Here is a 22,596-nt window from a genome sequence, read left to right on the forward strand (position 1 = left end):
AGAATTGGATGGTGTCCAAAGAAAATTGGGATTCTTTAGATTGTTCAGTATTCTCATCTATTTAAAAATACCACTCCACCCATCCATCCTTCCCAACTTATTGTTTTAATTTTATTGTGATAACATGTACAACACAGAATTTCCCATTTTAAACACTTTCATGTGTACAATTTAGAGCTATTAATTACATTCACAATGCTGTATTACCGTCACCACCATCTATTACCAAAACTTTTCCATCACCCTCAACAGAAACTCTTTACCCATTAAGCAGTAACTCCCCAGTCCTCCTCCTCACCTCTGATAACCTGTACTCTTTTTGTTTCTATGAATTTGCCTATTCCAGGAATTTCATATAAGTGAAATCATAGAATATTTCCTTTTGTGTCTGGCTTATTTCATTCAGCATGATGTCTTCAAGGTTCATCCATGTTGTTGTATCAAAATTTCATTCCTTTTTTATGGCTAAATAATATTCCATTGTATGTTTGTACTGCATTTTGGTTATTCACTCGTCTGTTGATGGGCGCTTGGGTTGCGTCCATCTTTTAACTGTTGTGAATAGTGTTGCTGTGAACACTGATGTACAAATATCTGTTGGAGTCCATATTTTCAATTCTTTTGGATATATATTGTACATCTCCTGATTTTATTAAAAAATATAAGAAAAATAGAAAAGTGTGTAAAGGGAAAGTAGCAGTTATCTGTAGTCCTATGGTCTAGAGTTAATCACTGTATAACATTGTTGCTTGGCCTTGTCAGTCTTTTTACTATGTATGTGCATATACATGCAAATGCAACTGTCTATGTTTATAAGACTAGGATCATGGTATAAATGTTGTATGTCCTGCTTTTTTCACTCAGTACTTAGTATTTTCCATGTCCCTAACAGTGTGATTTTTTTTGGTTTTTTTTGGGGGGGGTGCATGGTCCGGGAATCGAACCCAGGTCTCCCGCATGGAAGGCGGGCATTCTAACCACTAAACTACCCGTGCACCCACATAGTGATTTTTAATGACTGCACAGTTTTTCATCATATGGCTACATTACAGATCATTTAACTTGCTCCCTTTGTCATATTTTAACAGTTTTGCTTTCTTTTTTCATCCAGATCCTGACATTCCTATTCAGGTAATTCATGATATTGAACCTGATTTGGGAGACTTGTTTACCCACATGTTAGAGGTTGGATCGACAGAAGACTTTAGGATGGTGATGCAGTATATCCTTCAAGGATTAGAAGTCAAGAACATGTGGACAGCAGATCTACAAGTGGGTAGTCTTTCTCTTGTGAATGGCAGGCATGACAATGATGTTGGCTCAAGTGAAAAAATTCATCAGAGATGATGCCACCTTTAAAACTAAACAAACAGAAAAAATCAAACAGATATAGACTAAGTAAAGAAAGAGTTTGTGGAAGGGAAAGATCTGTGGGACTCTGGACAGTATAAGGATGGCTATTTCAAATTACAAACATGCTTTATTTCATGAAATGCTAGATACTTCATGCTCATAATATTAACACATAAAAAAGTTAAATTCTGTTTATTCTTTAGTAAAAACTTTTTCAATCATACTTTTTGAAAAATTTTGCTTTACTTTGTCACATTGCTTGAATCTCAACCCCTGAGAATCATTTAGCAAGTTGCAGGTTTTTGCACAGTTAAGTGATAGCTGACATCCCTTTTGGTGCTGGTATCTTATTAAGATGGGTTCTCTATCAATTAGATCACTGTATGATTTGTCCCATTTCATTTATTTCAATGTTCTTGTATATTTTAATGTTTTATTTAGTGAGACATTATTAAAGGAACTGTTCTTTTGCCATAGTTCTGCTCCTCTTCTTCACTTATTCCCTGTCTGCTTGGTGATATGAAGAGCATCACCCTCGGTATTTAAGGGAAACCAAGCCTCATCCATGCCCCTCTCATCAGGATCCTAACAGGGTTCTATTTATCACTAGAATACCAGTGAGCAGGCATCTTTTAAAGATACAGTTCTTCTTAAGAAAGAGTTGGTTACTTCTCATTTTTTTCCCCTTTTGCCTCAGGCTATTTTGTCAGCTATTACACTGATCAAGTTGCTATTGAACTGCCCATTAAGTGGTGAGAAAGCAACTTTGTTCTGGCTTGCATGCCCCCAGATCATCACAGCTCTAACTGTAAGTATCCTCTGGAGTCACATTACCCCTCTCTGTTTCTAGTAGCCATTTCCTATAAGGACAAAAGTCAGAATTTTTGGTTTGGCCGCTCTCTGATTGCATGCACAGGGCATTCCTGGAGCTTACTTCTTGAAGATGGCTGTAAAGAAAGATGCTAATTTTGTGTGCCCTATTGTTTTTGTCCCTTAGAACATACTAAGGGTTGTCAGTAAAACTGTGGTGCCGAGTTGGTATAAAGAAGAACTTAGCAGCATTTGGATGCATAGAAAAGGAATAGTGAAGAGAAGCTTGTGTAAAGATGAGGCTGCTATGGCAGCCTGTTATTAGGCAAGATGAGAAGAAATTCTGGGGCTTTCTTTGTCTCCCCAAAATGTGGTCAGTTTAGTACATTCATTCTTTTATTTGAGTATGTGTTTAAGGGCTATGATACATTGACGAAAAAATGTCTTTGTAAAATATATTAATGTTGCAGATAGGAGGTTATTGTTATCTTACTCAGCGGTCAAATTTTGGCACCTTGTGAATATACAGATTAGCCATTCAACTTCTTGTTTCACTACAACAAAAACCTTCTTCACTTTGGGACTATCTCAGTTTTTTGCCCTCCAAAGCTTATGAAATAATTATTCCTATACTTGGGTTCTTAAGAGCAATGTCTATTTATCCCCAAGTCTAGCTCTAATTCTAGTCTTTGCTACCTGAGAGAATTGCCCTGGACTCGCGTATTCTCAGGACAAAAGATCCTAAACAATAAACTTAATATTCACTAGTGTTTTTCTTTTTGGTGGCTTTGTCATTTTCCTGGGTAGATGAACTAGGAGATGAAATATATCATCTTTACCTCATATGTGTAATGAGCATCAGAAGGAGAAGCGTGTGGGCTGCATGGGGGAAAGTGGGAGTTGTGTTGGTCCCCCATCAGCACAACTGTGCTCATGATGTTCATGGTAGGTCTGGATTAATATAAACACCAGGATGGAAACTGCTTAGGTAACCTTTAGAGGGTAGAGCAGGAGGTCGGCACAGCCAGAATATCCTGGAAAACGATGAGTGTTATGAGAGACAGGGTGAGACCTCAGGACTCTAAAGACCTTGGGACCCCAAAAGACCTCACCAGAGGTGCTTATTAGTATCTGAGTAGACAGGCGGACTCTCTACCAGGTAACATAGTTTAGACTCGAGCTGTCTTGCATTTTGAGTTTGTTGTTATTTTCTAGAATAATTGAAAATCTTTAACTAGAGCTAATTTTTAAGAAATTTAACACATGGAGTTTAATTATAGTCAGGTAGAACTAAGGATTTTTTTTGGCAGAACATACTGTATGTATATTTGAGATACAATAAGACAAAATTGTATATAGTCTTACTGCTCTGAGAAGTTGGATTAATCAACTCCTTTATAAGAAACTACCTCTCTTCGTGGTAGATGAATCCAGCAAAAATTGTAGTCCTTGGAGATTGAACTCTGGCTTCCTGCCTGTTGACCTACATTATTTTGGAGTCTGGACATTTTTACCTCGATACTCAGTGTTTCAGTTTTTGCCTTGCTTCTTTAGAGAATCATCTTTACTTTTCCCCCTTCTCCTTTCTTGTCCTTGTAGCTGCAAAACCGAGAGGCTTGTCAGGAACAGTCTTTGCTCCTTACAGTGGTTGGGCCTGTTTTAGACACCCTGGCTTCCTTGCTGCGGCGAGGGGAGGAGATCATTCACAACCCCCACCATGTCAGTCTGGCCTTCAGCATTCTTTTAACGGTCCCTTTGGATCATCTGAAGCCCCCGGAGTATGGAAGCATCTTCTTGAGGATACACAATGTACTCTTTTCAATCCTGCAGTGTCACCCTAAGGTGAGAAAGAAAAGTGCAACATGTAGCTTTTTCTATTTTTTTACAGGGCAATTTCAGCCTTCAAAAAAACAGCAATTAGACATTACCATTGGAGGATAGTAAAAATGATGATTTGCTAAGCACATTTTTTGGTTTCAGTAATTTCTAGTGTCAAAGTAGTTTTTTAAACACAAAAATATTCATGTTTATTTGTTGGATCTTTGTTGGATCAGACACTTGAAACAGTGTTTGTATGCTAGCTGTTTAAGGAAACTCATTAGAAATTCTGTTTTCACAGGTCCCATATTTAATGAGGCACTCACTTACATTTGCTGTTGGGTTAGTAGTTCAAACAGGTATAGGGAGTAAGGCAGTTCAAGTTCCAATTTTAAAGGATACTGCCTTTTATGTTAAACTGAAACTAACAATAAATATCCCATAGAAAAGATTACACTTCAACTAATAATGTATTGAACATTTGCTGGGAGTCTCATTTCACCCATACAAGCAAGTGTTTGAAGTAGGTGGTAATCCCTTTTATTGGAAAAAGAAGTGAGGCTCAGAAAGGCAAAATGATTCGGACAGTGTCACCTAGCTGACTGTTAATTCCTATGATCAGTGATCTTTTCACCATGCCACACTGGTACATGTGACTGATGAGTTGGAACTCATAAATAGAATATATACACATGCACATTCAGATATTTTTAAGTGCTTTAGTGAAACTTGTGAGCAATGCAGTTTTTAAAACATACTCTCTAGCAAACTAAGCACTTATAAACTTGGCTCTCACTCCAAGATCTTCCCCACTTAACAGTTGTCTTTGGCCTTGCCAATCTTGACAGCATTTTGTTATTAAGTCTCTCTGCCAATTGTTAGATTTTAGTGTGGCTGTAAAATATAAATGCAATGCAGATCAGTCTGCACATAGAATTTGCAAATCTTGCGAAAGATGCACAATTTCATGAAACTGATGCAAGTCATATTAGGAAGTGCTTGAATTTTCTGCAAAACCATTAACAGGTCACCATTTTGCAGAATTAGACCATTTAGTGAAAGGAAAATCTACAAGAATAATGCTATGATATTACAAAAATGAGTTTTGTAACTAATAGTAGTAGCTCACACTTAGATATTGTTAGTAGCTCACACTTAGATATTGTATGTGGGCTTGCATGGGAAAAGCAAATTGGAACTTGAACTGCCTTACTCCCTATACCTGTTTGAACTATTAACCCAACAGCAAATGTAAGCGGGTGCCTCATTAAATACGAGATCCTGCTGTGTGTGATCATAGTATCGATGATGTCCATGGCAGGTCTGAATTGATATAAACACCAGGCTAGAAATTGCTTTAATAAACCTGGAGGGTAGGGCAAGAAGTTAGCACAGCCAGAATACCCAACCGAAAGATCAGCAGTGGTGCTATTCTTGACTTTGCGTGTTATAACTTATTTAATTCTCATGACATGCTCATATCCTCATGTTACAGATGGAGAAACCAAGGCACAGAAAGTTTAGGTGATTTACCTAAGATTGCATTAATGGCCAGAATTTGAAACCAGATAGTCTAACCCAGATTTTTATGCTTTTAATCAGCACAATAGTCAAGGATTAATGAAACTCTAAATTTTTGCAAAAATAAAACCTCTGTGGACATAAGTCTGATATGACATGAAGGTATTGTGCTATTAAGAAATTTGGTTGGTTAAATTACACTAAAGAAAGTAATCCCAATACTTGATTTACTCTTTCTTTCCAAAAATTAGAACAGTGCCATTTGATAGAACTTCTGCAAAGTTCTGATAGACATGTTCTATACCTGCATTGTCCTGTATAGTAACCACTAGCTACAGGTGTCTCGACCTCTGGAAATGTGGTTAGTGTAACTAAGGAATTGAAATTTAACTTATATTTACTTTTAATTAATTTAAATTTAAGTAACCACATACAGCTAGTAGCTACCACATGTGACACTGTAGAATTAGTGTGTATCATGAACCAGTAGTGGTCAGGTATAAAAGGAGACCTGTTTTAGATTTTTAATCTCATTTTTTCAAGATAAAGCCTCAATCAGGTCTTTTTGTCACTATTAATTGGCATATTAGTTCCCATTTTAAGTGGCTTTGCTTTATGTAACCTTCTTTCCTAATCACAATTATAGCTGAATAAGTAGCTACTCTTGTTTTTTCTTTTATTATTTATTTCTACTCATTTTGAGAATGAATTAGAGATTGTTTATTGTAAAAGGAACAAAATTTAGCAGATTCTCAACCAGATTGCCCCACTAGGTTCCTGAGGTTATGCAATGTGTAAGCCCTGCCACAAACCATGAAAGAAAGGGTAAAAACTATACAGCAAGGGTGAATGAGCAATTATACTAGAAAGTGTAGGTGAAGGGACATTGCTGTAATTGGTTACTCACAACTGTTCTGAGCTTCCTGATGGAGAAAGGTAAGAATGAAACAAGTACACACCTTTAAAATAGAATTTAATGAACAAGTATTTCCAAAAAAATAAGTTTTCTTTTCTCTGTTATCATTACAGATAATGCTGAAAGCCATCCCTTCTTTCTTGAACTCTTTTAACAGATTGGTATTTTCAGTTATGCATGAAGGGCGACAGAAAGACAAAGGTAATTCAAAGTAACAGTATCAGATGCACTGTTTCAAATGTATTTATCATGGGATGTCTCTGGCCATATATGTTGCTGAAAAGAAAACTATCCAGTTGAGTCTAAGTAAGGAAAATGCTCAGATCATCAAATGAGTACTCAAAACAATTTTTTAAAATTCCAAATTGCCACTTTTCACTGTATCCAAAACAGTGATTACATCTGACATCTCCTAATTGAAATAGTACTTTTTTGGAGGTGGGGGATGGGAGTATAGATTCAGGAACTAATTATTGAGCACTTATTCTGTTACAGGGGATATAAAAATGACTATAACCCCAAGTTGTAGGGAGATTAAAAAAAGGGAGGAGGCAGTGATAGAGCTTACACATTGATTTTATAAAAATCAGTTATTGTATAAAAGGGATGGACTCCTGAAGCTTACAATTCAGCAGTGTCATTTTTGTTTACCAGTGACATAGAAACTGCCATATGGCAGTAGCAAACAGTGCATGTACAATTCATTTATTGGCTTTGAAGTTTTTTGATTCTTGCTGAATTTTTATCTTTCAGGAGATTATCATTTATTAAAAAAATTTATGCATAAATTGAGACTTATGCTGCACTATTTTGAATTTGTGACAGCCCCATACCATGTAATGTGCTCAGCTTGAAAACAGGATATCTGATGGGATGTTCTGGAGCCACAGAGAAGTATTTGCAATTCAGCTGTGAGGGTGTCATGGAAAACCTGTGGCAGTACTTCTTGACTGACTACAAATGCATATCTGGGACTCAACTCCTTCCCTCCCAGTATGAACCAGCATAATAGGTTCAAACTTGTTGCTTTTCAATGATATCTCCTTAACTGAGAAAAGAGAAAAGGCATTGCTAATGCTGGAGAATAATCCCCAAATGACTTCTATCTGGTTTGGGGACCAGTCAGTCACACACTTAGATATGTCACTTTCTTCCATGTCTGGTCCAGAAACTGTGTCAGCTTAATGTTGTGAAACTGTTTCAGAACAGGCAAATAGGTAAGTTTCATCTCACACGGAAACCTCAGTCAGTTGGTATGGCTGTCTACAGGACTGCCTCTAAGATCATGTCTGAGGTCAGCAACAAAGAATTTCTGCTCTGAATGGTCCTTCCTGTCTGCCTGGACAAGAGATGGGGAGATGGCAGCATGAGGAGAGCCCCCTTCCAGGCCTGGCTGAGCAGTAGCCTTGGGTCACACTCTTTGCACCCACCTGCAGGTGTAAACACGTCCTTTGTTGTGTTTTCCCATGGAGCATCCAAATGAGTCCCACATCCGTGGCTCTCCACTGAAAGCCTTGTTGGGGGTAACTTGGTCATCTCTAATCTGCCAAGACCTGGTTCTCTGTATTAATAGCTTAACTGGGTAGAACTTTAACTATGGTCTTTTCTGTCTATTGGTATCAAAGGCATTCCTTTTAATGACCATACCTTAAATCTGTGGCTGAATCAGCAAATGCCAGATATTTATTTTGTTAACAGTGTATGTAGATTGACCAGTCTAAAAGAGAACAAATGTTAAGTATTCAATATTGAAGTACATGACTAAAGTATATTGCGTATTGAAATGTCCAGTGAGAATGTTAACGATTATACAGTTTCTTCATAAAATTAAATTGATCTAGAAAAATGGGATCTGTGTAAGAAGTTTGGTGATATATTCAGGGTCTTCAAAAAAAGGTGCTGTGCATTTTAACACTCTATTTTGTTGAGGTGTAATAAACTGCATCCGTTTAAAATAAATAGTCAAATGAGTTTCGACATTAAATACATCATTCCCCAAAGGATCCTTATTCTTCTTTACAGTCCATTCTCCCCCGCTGGCCCCACCTTCTGGAAATCACTGGTCTACTTTGTTGTCACTACAGATTAGTTTGCACTTCCGAGAATTTTACAAAAATGAATATATCATTGTGCTGAACATAAGCCAGGAAAAGTGTTCTGAAATTTACTAGTTTCCCTACTTACGTTCAGATCCTCTCAGACTCTGCTGTGAAGGGCTGGGGGATGAGGGGTGAAACCCTGGACTGTTAGAATTCTTGGGAACAGATTTACAATAAGGACCTAAATAGTCTTGGCACTGTAATGTCGGGAGAACTACGAGTCAGAAATAAATCAAGGATGGCAGGAGGATATCTAGTAATGCTGGTTGAGTCTTAAATCCATCTGCCTATACTATAAAAGGAAAGCCCTATATAATTTCTGAAACCGAAGGAAGCAAAGCCATAATTAGGGCATCTTATCTTTTTCATCACATGTTGTCAGTAAGCCATTTTTTAAAATTTTAATTTTAAGCCCTCTTTATAGAAATCATGTCCTTATTAAAACACAATAGCAACTCTAAATTTCATTCTAAAAAAAATCTTTATTATCTATTTTAGTTAGACCCTTAAAAAAACATGGATTTTTGAGAACTTCATGTTCTTTCCTTAGTTATATAGATAAATATTTGAGCATATCATTTCTTCCTTATTCTGTCTGCAAAATAAGCCAGTTGAAAAATCTGGAAAAACATGGAAGATATGAGATAATCTACATTAATAGTATAAACGTAGAAGAGTTAAATTGCACTATGTTTAAACTAATCAGTTTGGATCTATTTTGATTTGTGTAGGAAGTACAGATGATCTGACAGTGGTCCTAGAATGTGCTCGCCTAGTGGAAAGGATGTACAGCCACATCGCAGCAAAAGCTGAGGAGTTTACTGTGTTTTCCCCTTTTATGGTGGCCCAGTATGTGACTGAGACACAGAAGGTAAAAAGTTAAATGTCTCTTACTAAGCATTTTCATATATAATTCTTTATAGCAGCACTTCTCAACTTCAGCATAGTGGCACCATCGACATTTTGGACCAGATAATTCTTTCAGCAGACCATCCTTTTGCATTTTAAGATGTGTAGTAGATTCCCTGCAGATTTATTGTAAGGACTGAGTGAGACCATGTGCAGAGGATTCAGCAGCGCCTGGAATGTAGAAGGTGCTCAGTAATCATTCTTTCCTTGCTCCTAGCACAGATCTTGGGGCTTGTTTTAGTTTATCTCTTGAATGATAAAGCAGATGGACTGTTTACCATATCCAAGAACAGGTTTCATGGAGACTAGAAAGAGGTTCTAGATCTTAGGATTCTGGGGTTCCCTCAGCAGCAGGAGTTCATGGATCTCTCCTCTTGAGATTAGTCATTCTTGTGACTCAGTTGCCTTTCCTACTTCAACAAATATTTATTGAGAATCTACTTGCCAGCAGGCACTGTTCTATATGTTAAAGTTACAGTGGTGAACAAAATATAGGCAAAACGCTTGCTTTGTAGAGCTTACCTTTTAGTGGGGGAGAAAGATAGTAAGCAAATATATAATGTCACATCAGTATTAATTGTCAGGATGGAGAATGGTGAGAGTTGCAGTTTTGGATAGTGTTTAGGGAGACTGAGTTATGGCGTTTGAGCAGAACCAGAATTCTTTCTGGGGAAAAGTGTTCTAAGTAGAAGGTACAGCAAGTGCCAAAGCTGAGATAGGAGCAGGCTTGTGGTGTTGGAGGCACAGCCAGCAGGCCAGTACAGCTGGTGAATGAGGGGTCACTGGGAGGAGACAGGACAGGGAAGCAGCCAGGGCCCAGATCCTAGCTGGCCTCATAGGAATCAATTCTGAGTGTCAGAGTTTTGAGCAGGTGAGTGATATTATCTGTTTTATGTCTTTCTGTCTTACTCCAGCTGTCTGTCTTATTACCTTCAACTTTCTTTTATTTCCCTCCCCCTCTGTATCATTATTTGCTGGCTCCTACTATCTGCCAGCTTGTAACCTCACCCTGCACCCAGACCATCTTGGCTTCTCCAGCATCTCTTCCTCTTGACTGTGTAGTTTTTCTTCTGCCACTTAGTTTCTGTTCTTTGCCCAGCTCGCCTTTCTGTGCCCATCAGTCATTGAATACTCACCTAATGCCTATAGTACTTGACACTGTTTTAAGTCCTCGGGATTATAAGAGAAATAAAGTTTATGTTTTGGTGGAGGTAGAGAAACCATGCATTGGTGGCCCTTTTGCTAAGAACTTGTCACTAGTCTTGTCACCGCTGACAGTGGTGGGAGGGGTCAAGTGGCATAGAGGCTGGCTACCTGAGGGCCCATGGGCCTGCGATGACAAGAAGGGAATAGAGGTTTGGCTAAATTAAACAAAAATACCTTTTGTCCAAATTAATCTGACTTTTGGACTCAATATCTAGATAATTCATTGTTCAGTGTCTCACTTTGGGATGTCAGTATGCAATTGTCAGAGTTCCTCAAGACCCTGAGGAATCTTCCATAATAAGTTACAAGACTTCATCCATCCAGAACTGTATAAATTCTACTTGTTTAAATTGAACGACATGGGCTTAAAGGCCAATATGTTCATATATGTGGGTTTATATGTATCTGCTTGTGCATGTATAGATACACACTTATATCTTTTTTTTTATATCTCTATACATAAAATATTCCTGCTCAGTAAGTCTTCTAAGAATAGCAGTAGAATCGCTGGTAAACTTATTTACATTAAAAATGTCAACATTTCTCAAAGGAGATTGGGCTGAGTGTGCTTCCTCAGAAAACTGCTGGAGCTGCATTAGCTTTCATCCCTGTCCCTATTTCAGGATCAATTTATAACTACTAGCTTCTTTTCCAGCCCACTGACAGTGCTCCCCTTGATGGGTGGAGATGCCCATGCCTGGGTGGGGATATGAGAATGGCTGCAGCAGGCAGTTTCTGAGTGTGACTGTGTCTTCGCTCAGACCAGTGGCAGTAAAAGCTGCAGCAGGCAGCTTTAATTTATTCTTTGAATGTGATTTGGGCTTGTAGTTTGCTTTACTATTAATCTTTTAGCGTTTTATAGAACCTTGATTTTTTTCCTTGGACTCCGAATATTACTGTGCAAGTTTTCATGGAAAGAAAAACTGGTGTTTTGTTTGTTTGTTTGTTTGTTTGTTTGTTTTTACATGGGCAGGTACCGGGAATCGAACCCGGGTCCTCGGGCATGGCAGGCAAGCACTCTTACCTGCTGAGCCACCGTGGCCCGCCCACTGGTGTTATTTTTTATTTCACTGAAATTGTAATGAGACATGGACATGGTAATATCACTTAACCTAAGGGCCAAGGAGGGAAGCAGTAATTTGAACCCTTGAGTTACTAATTATTATCCTGAGATTTACATTATGAAAAGTCTCTGGTTTCCTGGCCTTATGATTCATGTCTGATTTATGCTAATCAGTTATTACTGGGAATAAGCTAAAGCTATAGCATCGCAATAACCGTTGGTAGCACTGTCTATGTTTTAAATTCAGTTATGAAGAAAATATACCATATGCATTAGAAGCATCTACAGAGAGCTATAAATCTTCCTAGACTGGCCTGGCTATGGATATAAGCTGGGAGACATTCATACATTTAATTAAATGCTAGATAGCAAGTACAGCTAAATAAATATCCTTTGCATTCCCTTGTAGTTCTGCGAAGTTGAGTGTCAGTGGTAGGGAATCTACCTATAGTTACGGCAAATAACGTTGTACAGCAGTATTAGAGGAAGTGGCAAGTTTGTGATGTTTCTTCTGCACAATAATTTGTAGCAGTGGAAGCATATCAGTGCAAATTTTGTTCCTTTGATCTTCTTTTTTTACCTCTAGACTAAATTTGTAACTGTCCCTATGTATTGATAGCATAGAGTAAATAACTTCTGCTCCTCTTATCTAAGGTCTTTTAAAGCTACTTAGAGATGTTTTCATTTATTGGTCAATGATCATAGTGTTGTAGGAAGTGACGTTTTTCTTGTTCTATAAATAAGTCATCTGAAACATAAATGTGTGAAATAGTTGTGTGGTTTCAGTACTGTGGTCTTCCTTATTGCCATCTAGGACTCTGTGCTATAGGCTGTGTGGCTGTGTTTTTATTGATGAGATAACATGGAAAGTAATTGTTAAGACAGGAGCTCTGGAGCCCTCCTCTTCCCCCTTCTCCGCCGGCGCTCCTGCCGCCATCTAGCCCTCCTCTTCCCCCTTCTCCGCCGGCGCTCCCGCCGCCATCTAGCCCTCCTCTTCTCCCTTCTCCGCCGGCGCTCCCGCCGTCATCTAGCCCTCCTCTTCCTCTTTCTCCGCCGGCGCTCCCGCCGCCATCTAGCCCTCCTCTTCCCCCTTCTCCGCCGGCGGCGCTCCCACCGCCATCTTGCCCTTCTCTTTCCCCTTCTGTTCCGGTGACACTCCATCTGCCATCTTATCCTTCCCTTTCTCCTCCTACTCCGGCGGCTCTCCAACCACCACTGTGCCCTCTTCCGCCTTCACCGGCTCCTCCGCCGCCGTCCTCGACAGCCTTGCCATCCTCACCTTTCCTCCTCCAGAACAGCTACTAGGGGAGTAGAAACGATACAGAACAGCTCCCGGAGCCACGACAGAGATCAAAAAGACAGCGTACCCCATCCTGGAACGGCTGATTGGCTGGGAGAACCTGCTCCGGTGAGATCGCCGAGGGGCGCGGGCTTCACCGGGCGGGGCAGCAAGCAGTCGGAGTCCCTCCCCTCCTCCTTCCTGGGCCAGCTGGCAGAATTGGGCAGGCGGTCCCCTCAAGCCGCGGCGGCTGGCGCCCCCACCACGCGCAGCCCCCCGGACCAACTGAGAGAATTGGATCGGAAATCTCCAGACCGCGGAGAACGGTGACCGGGGGGGTCCCTTCCAAACACGTGACTCCCTGGTCCGGCTGGGAACGGTGCACTCTCCCGGGCCGCAGCGGCTGGCACCCTCCCACCACGCTTGGCGCCCCGGGCCGACAAGGAAATTTGGACGGGCACTCTCCCGGGCTGCGGCGGCCGGCGACGCTCCCCGCGTTCGGACCCACGGGCCGGCTGGCACTCTTCCAAGCCACTTCGGCTGGCGAACCTCCCCCACGGCAAGAGTTTTCCAAAGGTAAAGGACCGACAGCACCTTTTACTGGTGGGACCCGCAGACAAACGTGTGCCACAAGCGCCACCTACTGGGCAGGATAAGAAAAACAGAACCCAGAGATTTCACAGAAAAATCTTTCAACCTGTTGGGTCCAACACCCAGGGAAATCTGACTAAATGCCCAGACGCCAGCAGAAGATAACGGATCATGCTCAGCAAATTGAAAATATGGCCCAGTCAAAGGAACAAACCAATAGTTCAAATGAGATACAGGAGCTGAGACAACTAATGCTGAATATACGAACAGAAATGGAAAACCTCTTCAAAAACGAAATCGATAAATTGAGGGAGGACATGAAGAAGACATGGGCTGAACAAAAAGAAGAAATAGAAAAACTGAAAAACCAAATCACAGAACTTATGGAAGTGAAGGATAAAGTAGAAAAGATGGAAAAAACAATGGATACCTACAATGATAGATTTAAAGAGACAGAAGATAGAATTAGTGATTTGGAGGATGGAACATCTGAATTCCAAAAAGAAACAGAAACTATCGGGAAAAGAATGGAAAAATTTGAACAGGGTATCAGGGAACTCAAGGACAATATGAACCGCACAAATATACGTGTTGTGGGTGTCCCAGAAGGAAAAGAAAAGGGAAAAGGAGGAGAAAAGCTAATGGAAGAAATTATCACTGAAAATTTCCCAACTCTTATGAAAGACCTAAAATTACAGATCCCAGAAGTGCAGCGCACCCCAAAGAGATTAGACCCAAATAGGCGTTCTCCAAGACACTTACTAGTTAGAATGTCATAGATCAAAGAGAAAGAGAGGATCTTGAAAGCAGCAAGAGAAAAACAATCCATCGCATACAAAGGAAACCCAATAAGACTATGTGTAGATTTCTCAGCAGAAACCATGGAAGCTAGAAGACAGTGGGATGATATATTTAAATTACTAAAAGAGAAAAACTGCCAACCAAGACTCCTATATCCAGCAAAATTGTCCTTCAAAAATGAGGGAGAAATAAAAACATTCTCAGACAAAAAGTCACTGAGAGAATTTGTGACCAAGAGACCAGCTCTGCAAGAAATACTAAAGGCAGCACTAGAGTCAGATATGAAAAGACAGAAGAGAGAGGTATGGAGAAGAGTGTAGAAAGAAGGAAAGTCAGATACGATATATATAATACAAAAGGCAAAATGGTAGAGGAAAATATTATCCAAACAGTAATAACACTAAATGTTAATGGACTGAATTCCCCAATCAAAAGACATAGACTGGCAGAATGGATTTAAAAACAGGATCCTTCCATATGCTGTCTACAGGAAACACATCTTAGACCCGAAGATAAACATAGGTTGAAAGTGAAAGGTTGGGAAAAGATATTTCATGCAAATAACAACCAGAAAATAGCAGGAGTGGCTATACTAATATCCAACAAGTTAGACTTCAAATGTAAAACAGTTAAAAGAGACAAAGAAGGACACTATATACTAATAAAAGGAACAATTCAACAAGAAGACATAACAATCATAAATATTTACGCACCAAACCAGAATGCCCCAAAATACGTGAGGAATACACTGCAAACACTGAAAAGGGAAATAGACACATATACCATAATAGTTGGAGACTTCAATTCACCACTCTCATCAATGGACAGAACATCTAGACAGAGGAACAATAAAGAAATAGAGAATCTGAATATTACTATAAATGAGCTAGACTTAACAGACATTTATAGGACATTACATCCCACAACAGCAGGATACACCTTTTTCTCAAGTGCTCATGGATCATTCTCAAAGATAGACCATATGCTGGGTCACAAAGGAAGTCTTAACAAATTTAAAAAGCTTGAAATCATACACAACACTTTCTCGGATCATAAAGGAATGAAGTTGGAAATCAATAATAGGCGTAGTGCCAGAAAATTCACAAATATTTGGAGTCTCAACAACACACTATTAAACAACAAGTGGGTCAAAGAAGAAATTTCAAGAGAAATTAGTAAATACCTCAAGGCGAATGAAAATGAAAACACAACATATCAAAACTTATGGGACGCAGCAAAGGCAGTGCCAAGAGGGAAATTTATTGCCCTAAATGCCTATATCAGAAAAGAAGAAAAGGCAAAAATGCAGGAATTAACTGTCCACTTGGAAGAACTGGAGAAAGAACAGCAAACTAATCCCAAAGCAAGCAAAAGGAAAGAAATAACAAAGATTAGAGCAGAAATAAATGAAATTGAAAACATGAAAACAATAGAGAAAATCAATAAGACCAGAAGTTGGTTCTATGAGAAAATCAATAAGATTGATGGGCCCTTAGCAAGATTGACAAAAAGAAGAAGAGAGAGGATGCAAATAAATAAGATCAGAAATGGAAGAGGAGACATAACTACTGACCTCACAGAAATAAAGGAGGTAATAACAAGATACTATGAACAACTTTACGCTAATAAATACAACAATTTAGATGAAATGGACGGGTTCCTGGAAAGACATGAACAACCAACTTTGACTCAAGAAGAAATAGATGACCTCAACAAACCAATCACAAGTAAAGAAATTGAATTAGTCATTCAAAAGCTTCCTAAAAAGAAAAGTCCAGGACCAGACGGCTTCACATGTGAATTCTATCAAACATTCCAGAAAGAATTAGTACCAACTCTCCTCAAACTCTTCAAAATAATCGAAGTGGAGGGAAAACTACCTAATTCATTCTATGAAGCCAACATCACCCTCATACCAAAACCAGGCAGAGATATTACAAAAAAAGAAAACTACAGACCAATCCCTCTAATGAATACAGATGCAAAAATCCTCAATAAAATTCTAGCAAATCGTATCCAACAACACATTAAAAGAATTATACATCATGACCAGGTAGGATTCATCCCAGGTATGCAAGGATGGTTCAACATAAGAAAATCAATTAATGTAATACACCATATCAACAAATCAAAGCAGAAAAATCACATGATCATCTCAATTGATGCAGAGAAGGCATTTGACAAGATTCAACATCCTTTCCTGTTGAAAACACTTCAAAAGATAGGAATACAAGGGAACTTCCTTAAAATGATAGAGGGAATATATGAAAAACCCACAGCTAATATCATCCTCAATGGGGAAAAATTGAAAACTTTCCCCCTAAGATCAGGAACAAGACAAGGATGTCCACTATCACCACTATTATTCAACATTGTGTTGGAGGTTCTAGCCAGAGCAATTAGACAAGAAAAAGAAATACAAGGCATCAAAATTGGAAAGGAAGAGGTAAAACTATCACTGTTTGCAGAGGATATGATACTATACGTCGAAAACCCGGAAAAATCCACAACAAAACTACTAGAGCTAATAAATGAGTACAGCAAAGTAGCAGGTTACAAGACCAACATTCAAAAAATCTGTAGCATTTCTATACACTAGCAATGAACAAGCGGAGGGGGAAATCAAGAAACGAATCCCATTTACAATTGCAACTAAAAGAATAAAATACCTAGGAATAAATTTAACTAAAGAGACAAAATACCTATATAAAGAAAACTACAAAAAACTGTTAAAAGAAATCACAGAAGACCTAAACAGATGGAAGGACATACCGTGTTCATGGATTGGAAGACTAAATATAGTTAAGATGTCAATCCTACCTAAATTGATTTACAGATTCAATGCAATACCAATCAAAATCCCAACAACTTATTTTTCAGAAATAGAAAAACCAATAAGCAAATTTATCTGGAAGGGCAGGGTGCCCCGAATTGCTAAAAGTATCTTGAGGAAAAAAAACGAAGCTGGAGGTCTCGCGCTGCCTGACTTTAAGGCATATTATGAAGCCACAGTGGTCAAAACAGCATGGTATTGGCATAAAGATAGATATATCGACCAATGGAATCGAATAGAGTGCTCAGATATAGACCCTCTCATCTATGGACATTTGATCTTTGATAAGGCAGTCAAGCCAACTCACCTGGGACAGAACAGTCTCTTCAATAAATGGTGCCTAGAGAACTGGATATCCATATGCAAAAGAATGAAAGAAGACCCATATCTCACACCCTATACAAAAGTTAACTCAAAATGGATCAAAGATCTAAACATTAGGTCTAAGACCATAAAACAGTTAGAGGAAAACGTTGGGAGATATCTTATGAAACTTACAATTGGAGGCGGTTTTATGGACCTTAAACCTAAAGCAAGAGCACTGAAGAAGGAAATAAATAAATGGGAGCTCCTCAAAATTAAACACTTTTGTGCATCAAAGAACTTCATCAAGAAAGTAGAAAGACAGCCTACACAATGGGAGACAATATTTGGAAATGACATATCAGATAAAGGTCTAGTATCCAGAATTTATAAAGAGATTGTTCAACTCAACAACAAAAAGACAGCCAACCCAATTACAAAATGGGGAAAAGACTTGAACAGACACCTACCAGAAGAGGAAATACAAATGGCCAAGAGGCACATGAAGAGATGCTCAATGTCCCTGCCATTAGAGAAATGCAAATCAAAACCACAATGAGATATCATCTCACACCCACCAGAATGGCCATTATCAACAAAACAGAAAATGACAAGTGCTGGAGAGGACGCGGAGAAAGAGGCACACTTATCCACTGTTGGTGGGAATGTCAAATGGTGCAACCACTGTGGAAGGCAGTTTGGCGGTTCCTCAAAAAGCTGAATATAGAATTGCCATACGACCCAGCAATACCATTGCTAGGTATCTACTCAAAGGACTTAAGGGCAAAGACACAAACGGACATTTGCACACCAATGTTTATAGCAGCGTTATTTACAATTGCAAAGAGATGGAAACAGCCAAAATGTCCATCAACAGACGAGTGGCTAAACAAACTGTGGTATATACATACGATGGAATATTATGCAGCTTTAAGACAGAATAAACTTATGAAGCATGTAATAACATGGATGGACCTAGAGAACATTATGCGGAGTGAGTCTAGCCAAAAACTAAAGGACAAATACTGTATGGTCCCGCTGATGTGAACCGACATTCGAGAATAAACTTGGAATATGTCATTGGTAACAGAGTCCAGCAGGAGTTAGAAACAGGGTAAGATAATGGGTGATTGGAGCTGAAGGGATACAGACTGTGCAACAGGACTAGATACAAAAACTCAAAAATGGACAGCACATTAATACCTAATTGTAAAGTAATCATGTTAAAACACTGAATGAAGCTGCATCTGAGCTATAGGTTTTTTTTTTTTTACTATTATTATTACTTTTATTTTTTTTCTCTATATTAACATTCTTTATCTTTTTCTGTTGTGTTGCTAGTTCTTCTAACCCGATGCAAATGTACTAAGAAACGATGATCATGCATCTATGTGATGATGTTAAGAATTACTGATTGCATATGTAGAATGGTATGGTTTCTAAATGTTCGGTTAATTTCTTTTTTTCCGTTAATTAATAAAAAAATAAATAAAATTATAAATTTAGACAAACTGAAAAAAAAAAAAAAAAAGAAAGACAGGATCTCTGGACTCAAACCAGCCCAGTTCAAACCTTAGTTCAAACCTCAGTTCTTCCACTTAACTAGCTGGCTTTGGGAATGTTAATTAATCTTTTTTTTCTTTTGGAAGTAGATTTGTTCAGTTAATGATTATTAAACGGGCAGTCAACTTACAAAGTCTTCACTCACCTAGTAGTTTTAAGGACTTATTTTGTTTTTTCTTTCCCTCCCCGATATCATACTGAATGTTGTCATCATCTATAAAATGGTAAAATTTAATATGGTAACCTGTCAAAAAATTATTTAACGATCACATGAAAAGGACCATAACTTTGATGTATAGTAACATCCTAGTGACAGACACAAATTGCTTCTTTAGGAATATATTTACCAATGCTTGCCTTCATCAAACCTTTCCTAGTTTATAAAATATGTCCTATTTAGAAGTTAGATGTTTGCAGATAGTCATAACTCTTTCAGGTAATTAGAATCGGCCAAATTCCAGACCGTCAGTTGGTACCTCATTACTGCTTTTTGGTTTCAGCTCTTTGTCAGTTCCAAGGTCAGCTGATACCTGAATAGATGTGGTAAATGTGAGTAGAGCATGCTCTTGGCCTTTTTTGGCAAGGGGTTGACTTGAAGGTCTGATTTAAAAGTGTGGGTGCAGTATCAGATACAGCCAGGTTGGAGCTGGATTGCCTCCCCTTCCTGATTTGTCCTAGATTTTAGTTAACCTGGAATTTCTGGGAATGATTGCATCCTTAGTCACAGAGACCAGTTCAACAGTTTTGGGGCAGTTAGGAATTTTGGGTCCATTGTGTTGCTGATGACTGAAATAAGAAAAATACCTATTAAGTAATATTTCCTTAATTGCTTCCAATTTTGAGTGATAAGATGTGATCTAATTACTAATATAGGTCTATCGATGATCTGTTTTGAGAGCTTTCAAGCCTGCCTGCCTGCTTGCCTTGTTCTGGGGTGAGATGGGGGTCACACAATCACTTAGTAAATGCTGTTGCCATTGTCCCAAAGTTAATGCAGCTTCGAGGTTTAAAATATGAATATTCAATTATTTAAGTTATGTGCAAAATTATATTTTAAAAGTGAAATGTCAAAATTAAAAACTAAAAATAAAAAATGAGATATCTATCTTCTTTTCTCAACCTGGGGTAGAAGTTAAAATTATTTGTCAGTTTTTCTGAGGAATTATTGATGGCATGTATTGCTCGAACCCTTTCCCCAATTTGTTCTTATGACGGTGTGCTTTTCTTTCCCAGGTAACCTTGTATCCAGCTGTGAAAGACCTTCTACAGGAGGGTATTTACCTCATCCTAGACCTCTGCATTGAACGAGACATCCATTTTTTGAGGGTCTCTTTGCAGCCAGGAGTGAGGGACATCTTTAAGGAGCTGTACAGTGATTACGAGAAGTATCACAAAGCAAAACAGGAAGGAGAGAAGAGATACAGTGCCTAGTGCCGCAGAACAGAGGTGCTCTGTAAAAAAGGCTTTGACCTGGTGGTCTTATGTATATTCTGCATCTGAAAGAGTTAGAGAATCAAAAACTTTAGATGTTATAATTTGCGATGCTGAAGTAAATGGGAAATCCTTGGGTTAATGATATAGTATAGTTTGTTGTATTTTATAGTCATGTTTTTTTTTAGGATTTTAAGTTGTCTTTTATTTACGCATGAGATTTTTTGTTACAACTTTGAGATATAATTCATATGCCACACAGTTTGCCCACTTAAAGTGTACAATTCAGAGATTTTTGGTATGTTCACAGAGTTGTGTGACCATTACCACAGTCAATTTTAGGACATTTTTATCATCCAAGAAAGAAGCTCCATACCCTTTAGCTGTCACTCCTAACCATCGCGTTGTCCCCAGCCTTTGGTAACCAGTAATCTATTTTCTGTTTCTATATTTGCCTGTTCTGGACAGTTCACATAAATAGAATCATAAAACTTATGGCCTTTGTTACTGGTTTCTTTTAGTTTGTTTATTCTCAAGGTTAATCCACATTGTTGCATGGATCATTCCCTTTTTAAAAAGCTTTTTTTAAAAATTTATGAAATATATACAAAAAACCCAATAATTTTCAAAGTACATTTTAACAAGCGATTACAGAATAAATTTCAAAGTTTGGTATGGGGTTACCATTCCACATTTTCAGGTTTTCCTTCTAGCTGCTCCAAAACAGTGGAAGCTAAAATAAATATCATTGTAGTGATTCAACAGTCATACTCGTTTGTTACAGCCTATGTTTTCTGTTATAACTCCTCCTCCTTTGATCCTACTCCCAGTCTATAGGGCTTTTTGGGCTATGCCCATTCTAACTTTTTCATGTTGTAAAGGGGTATCAACAATATAGAATAGGGGGATGGAATTAGTTGATATTCTTGGAGAGTCTGGTCTCTCTGGGTTTCAGGACTTATCTCACCTAGGAACCCTCTGGTATAGACTTCAGGAAAGTAAACTTAGTACATGAAATTTTTGTAGAGTCTCAGTTAAAGCCCTAGGTGTTCTTTATAGTTAATGGGCATGATGTTAGTTGGAATATGGCAAACCATGGCAATTAGCAGTATTTAGTTGAAGTTTGCTGTTTTAGTTAGGGTTTTCTAGAGAAACAGAATCAACAGGAAGTATCCGTAAATATAAAATTTATAAAAGTGTCTCCCATAATTGTGGAAATGTAGAGTCCAAAATCTTCACAGTGCAAGCTGTGAAGCTGACGATTCTGATGGAGGGTCTGGATGAACTCCGCGGGAGAGGCTTGCCAGCCGAAGCAGGAAGAGAGAATCCTACTTAAAAGCCTTCCATTGATTAGAGTAAATATCACTCATTGCAGAAGACACTCTCCTTGGCCGATTACAAATGGAATCAGCTGTGGATGCAGCCGACATGATCATGATTTAATTCTCTGATATTGCCCTCATAGCAACAGACAGGCCAGCACTTGCCCAACCAGACAAACGGGTACCACCACCTGGCCAAGTTGACTCATGAGCCTGACCATGACATTTGCATAAGAGCAGCCTCCAGAATAGCCTCTCGTCTCCATTTGAACTCTCTTAACCACTGATAACTTAAATAGTTACATTTCTTATCCTCCTTTTAGTCCAGAAGGCATTGTCAATCCCAGGGTACCAGAACCAAGCTCAACCCTGGGAGTCACGTGTATCATTCCTTTTCATTGAGTATTCTGTTATATGGAAATGCCACATTTTCTTTATCCATTTATCAGTTGATGGAAATTTGGGTTTCTACTCTTTGGCTATTATGGAAAACGATGCTATAAATATTCATGTACAAGTTTTTGTATGGGCATGTCTTTATTTCTCTGAGATATAAACCTAGGAGTGCAATTGCTAGATCATATGTTAACTCTGTTTAACTTTTTTGAGGAGTTGTCAAACTTTTCCAAAGTGCCTGCCTCGTTTTACATTCATATCATCAGTGCATGAGGGTTCCAGTTTCTCTACATCCTCATTGATTCTTATTTTTTTTCTTAACTAAAGCTTTCCTACTGTAAAGTGGTATCTCACGGTTTTGGATGACATTTCCTTAATGGCT

At 38.6% G+C, this 22,596-nt stretch overlaps 1 protein-coding gene across 1 annotated transcript in view; it reads left to right on the forward strand.

The window, feature by feature from the left end:
- URB2 (URB2 ribosome biogenesis homolog) overlaps positions 1 to 20,991 on the forward strand; it is a 43,368-nt gene extending 22,377 nt beyond the window's left edge. The window contains exons 5-10 of the mRNA XM_077149409.1: positions 1,112 to 1,272; positions 2,051 to 2,161; positions 3,763 to 4,005; positions 6,532 to 6,619; positions 9,249 to 9,388; positions 20,299 to 20,991. Coding sequence (XP_077005524.1) covers positions 1,112 to 1,272; positions 2,051 to 2,161; positions 3,763 to 4,005; positions 6,532 to 6,619; positions 9,249 to 9,388; positions 20,299 to 20,496 — 941 coding nt within the window. The 3' untranslated portion in view covers positions 20,497 to 20,991. The remainder of the gene's footprint in view (positions 1 to 1,111; positions 1,273 to 2,050; positions 2,162 to 3,762; positions 4,006 to 6,531; positions 6,620 to 9,248; positions 9,389 to 20,298) is intronic.
- The last annotated feature ends 1,605 nt before the right edge of the window (positions 20,992 to 22,596 follow it).

Source organism: Tamandua tetradactyla, chromosome 2, assembly GCF_023851605.1.
Source record: "Tamandua tetradactyla isolate mTamTet1 chromosome 2, mTamTet1.pri, whole genome shotgun sequence".
NCBI classification, from domain to species: domain Eukaryota; kingdom Metazoa; phylum Chordata; class Mammalia; order Pilosa; family Myrmecophagidae; genus Tamandua; species Tamandua tetradactyla.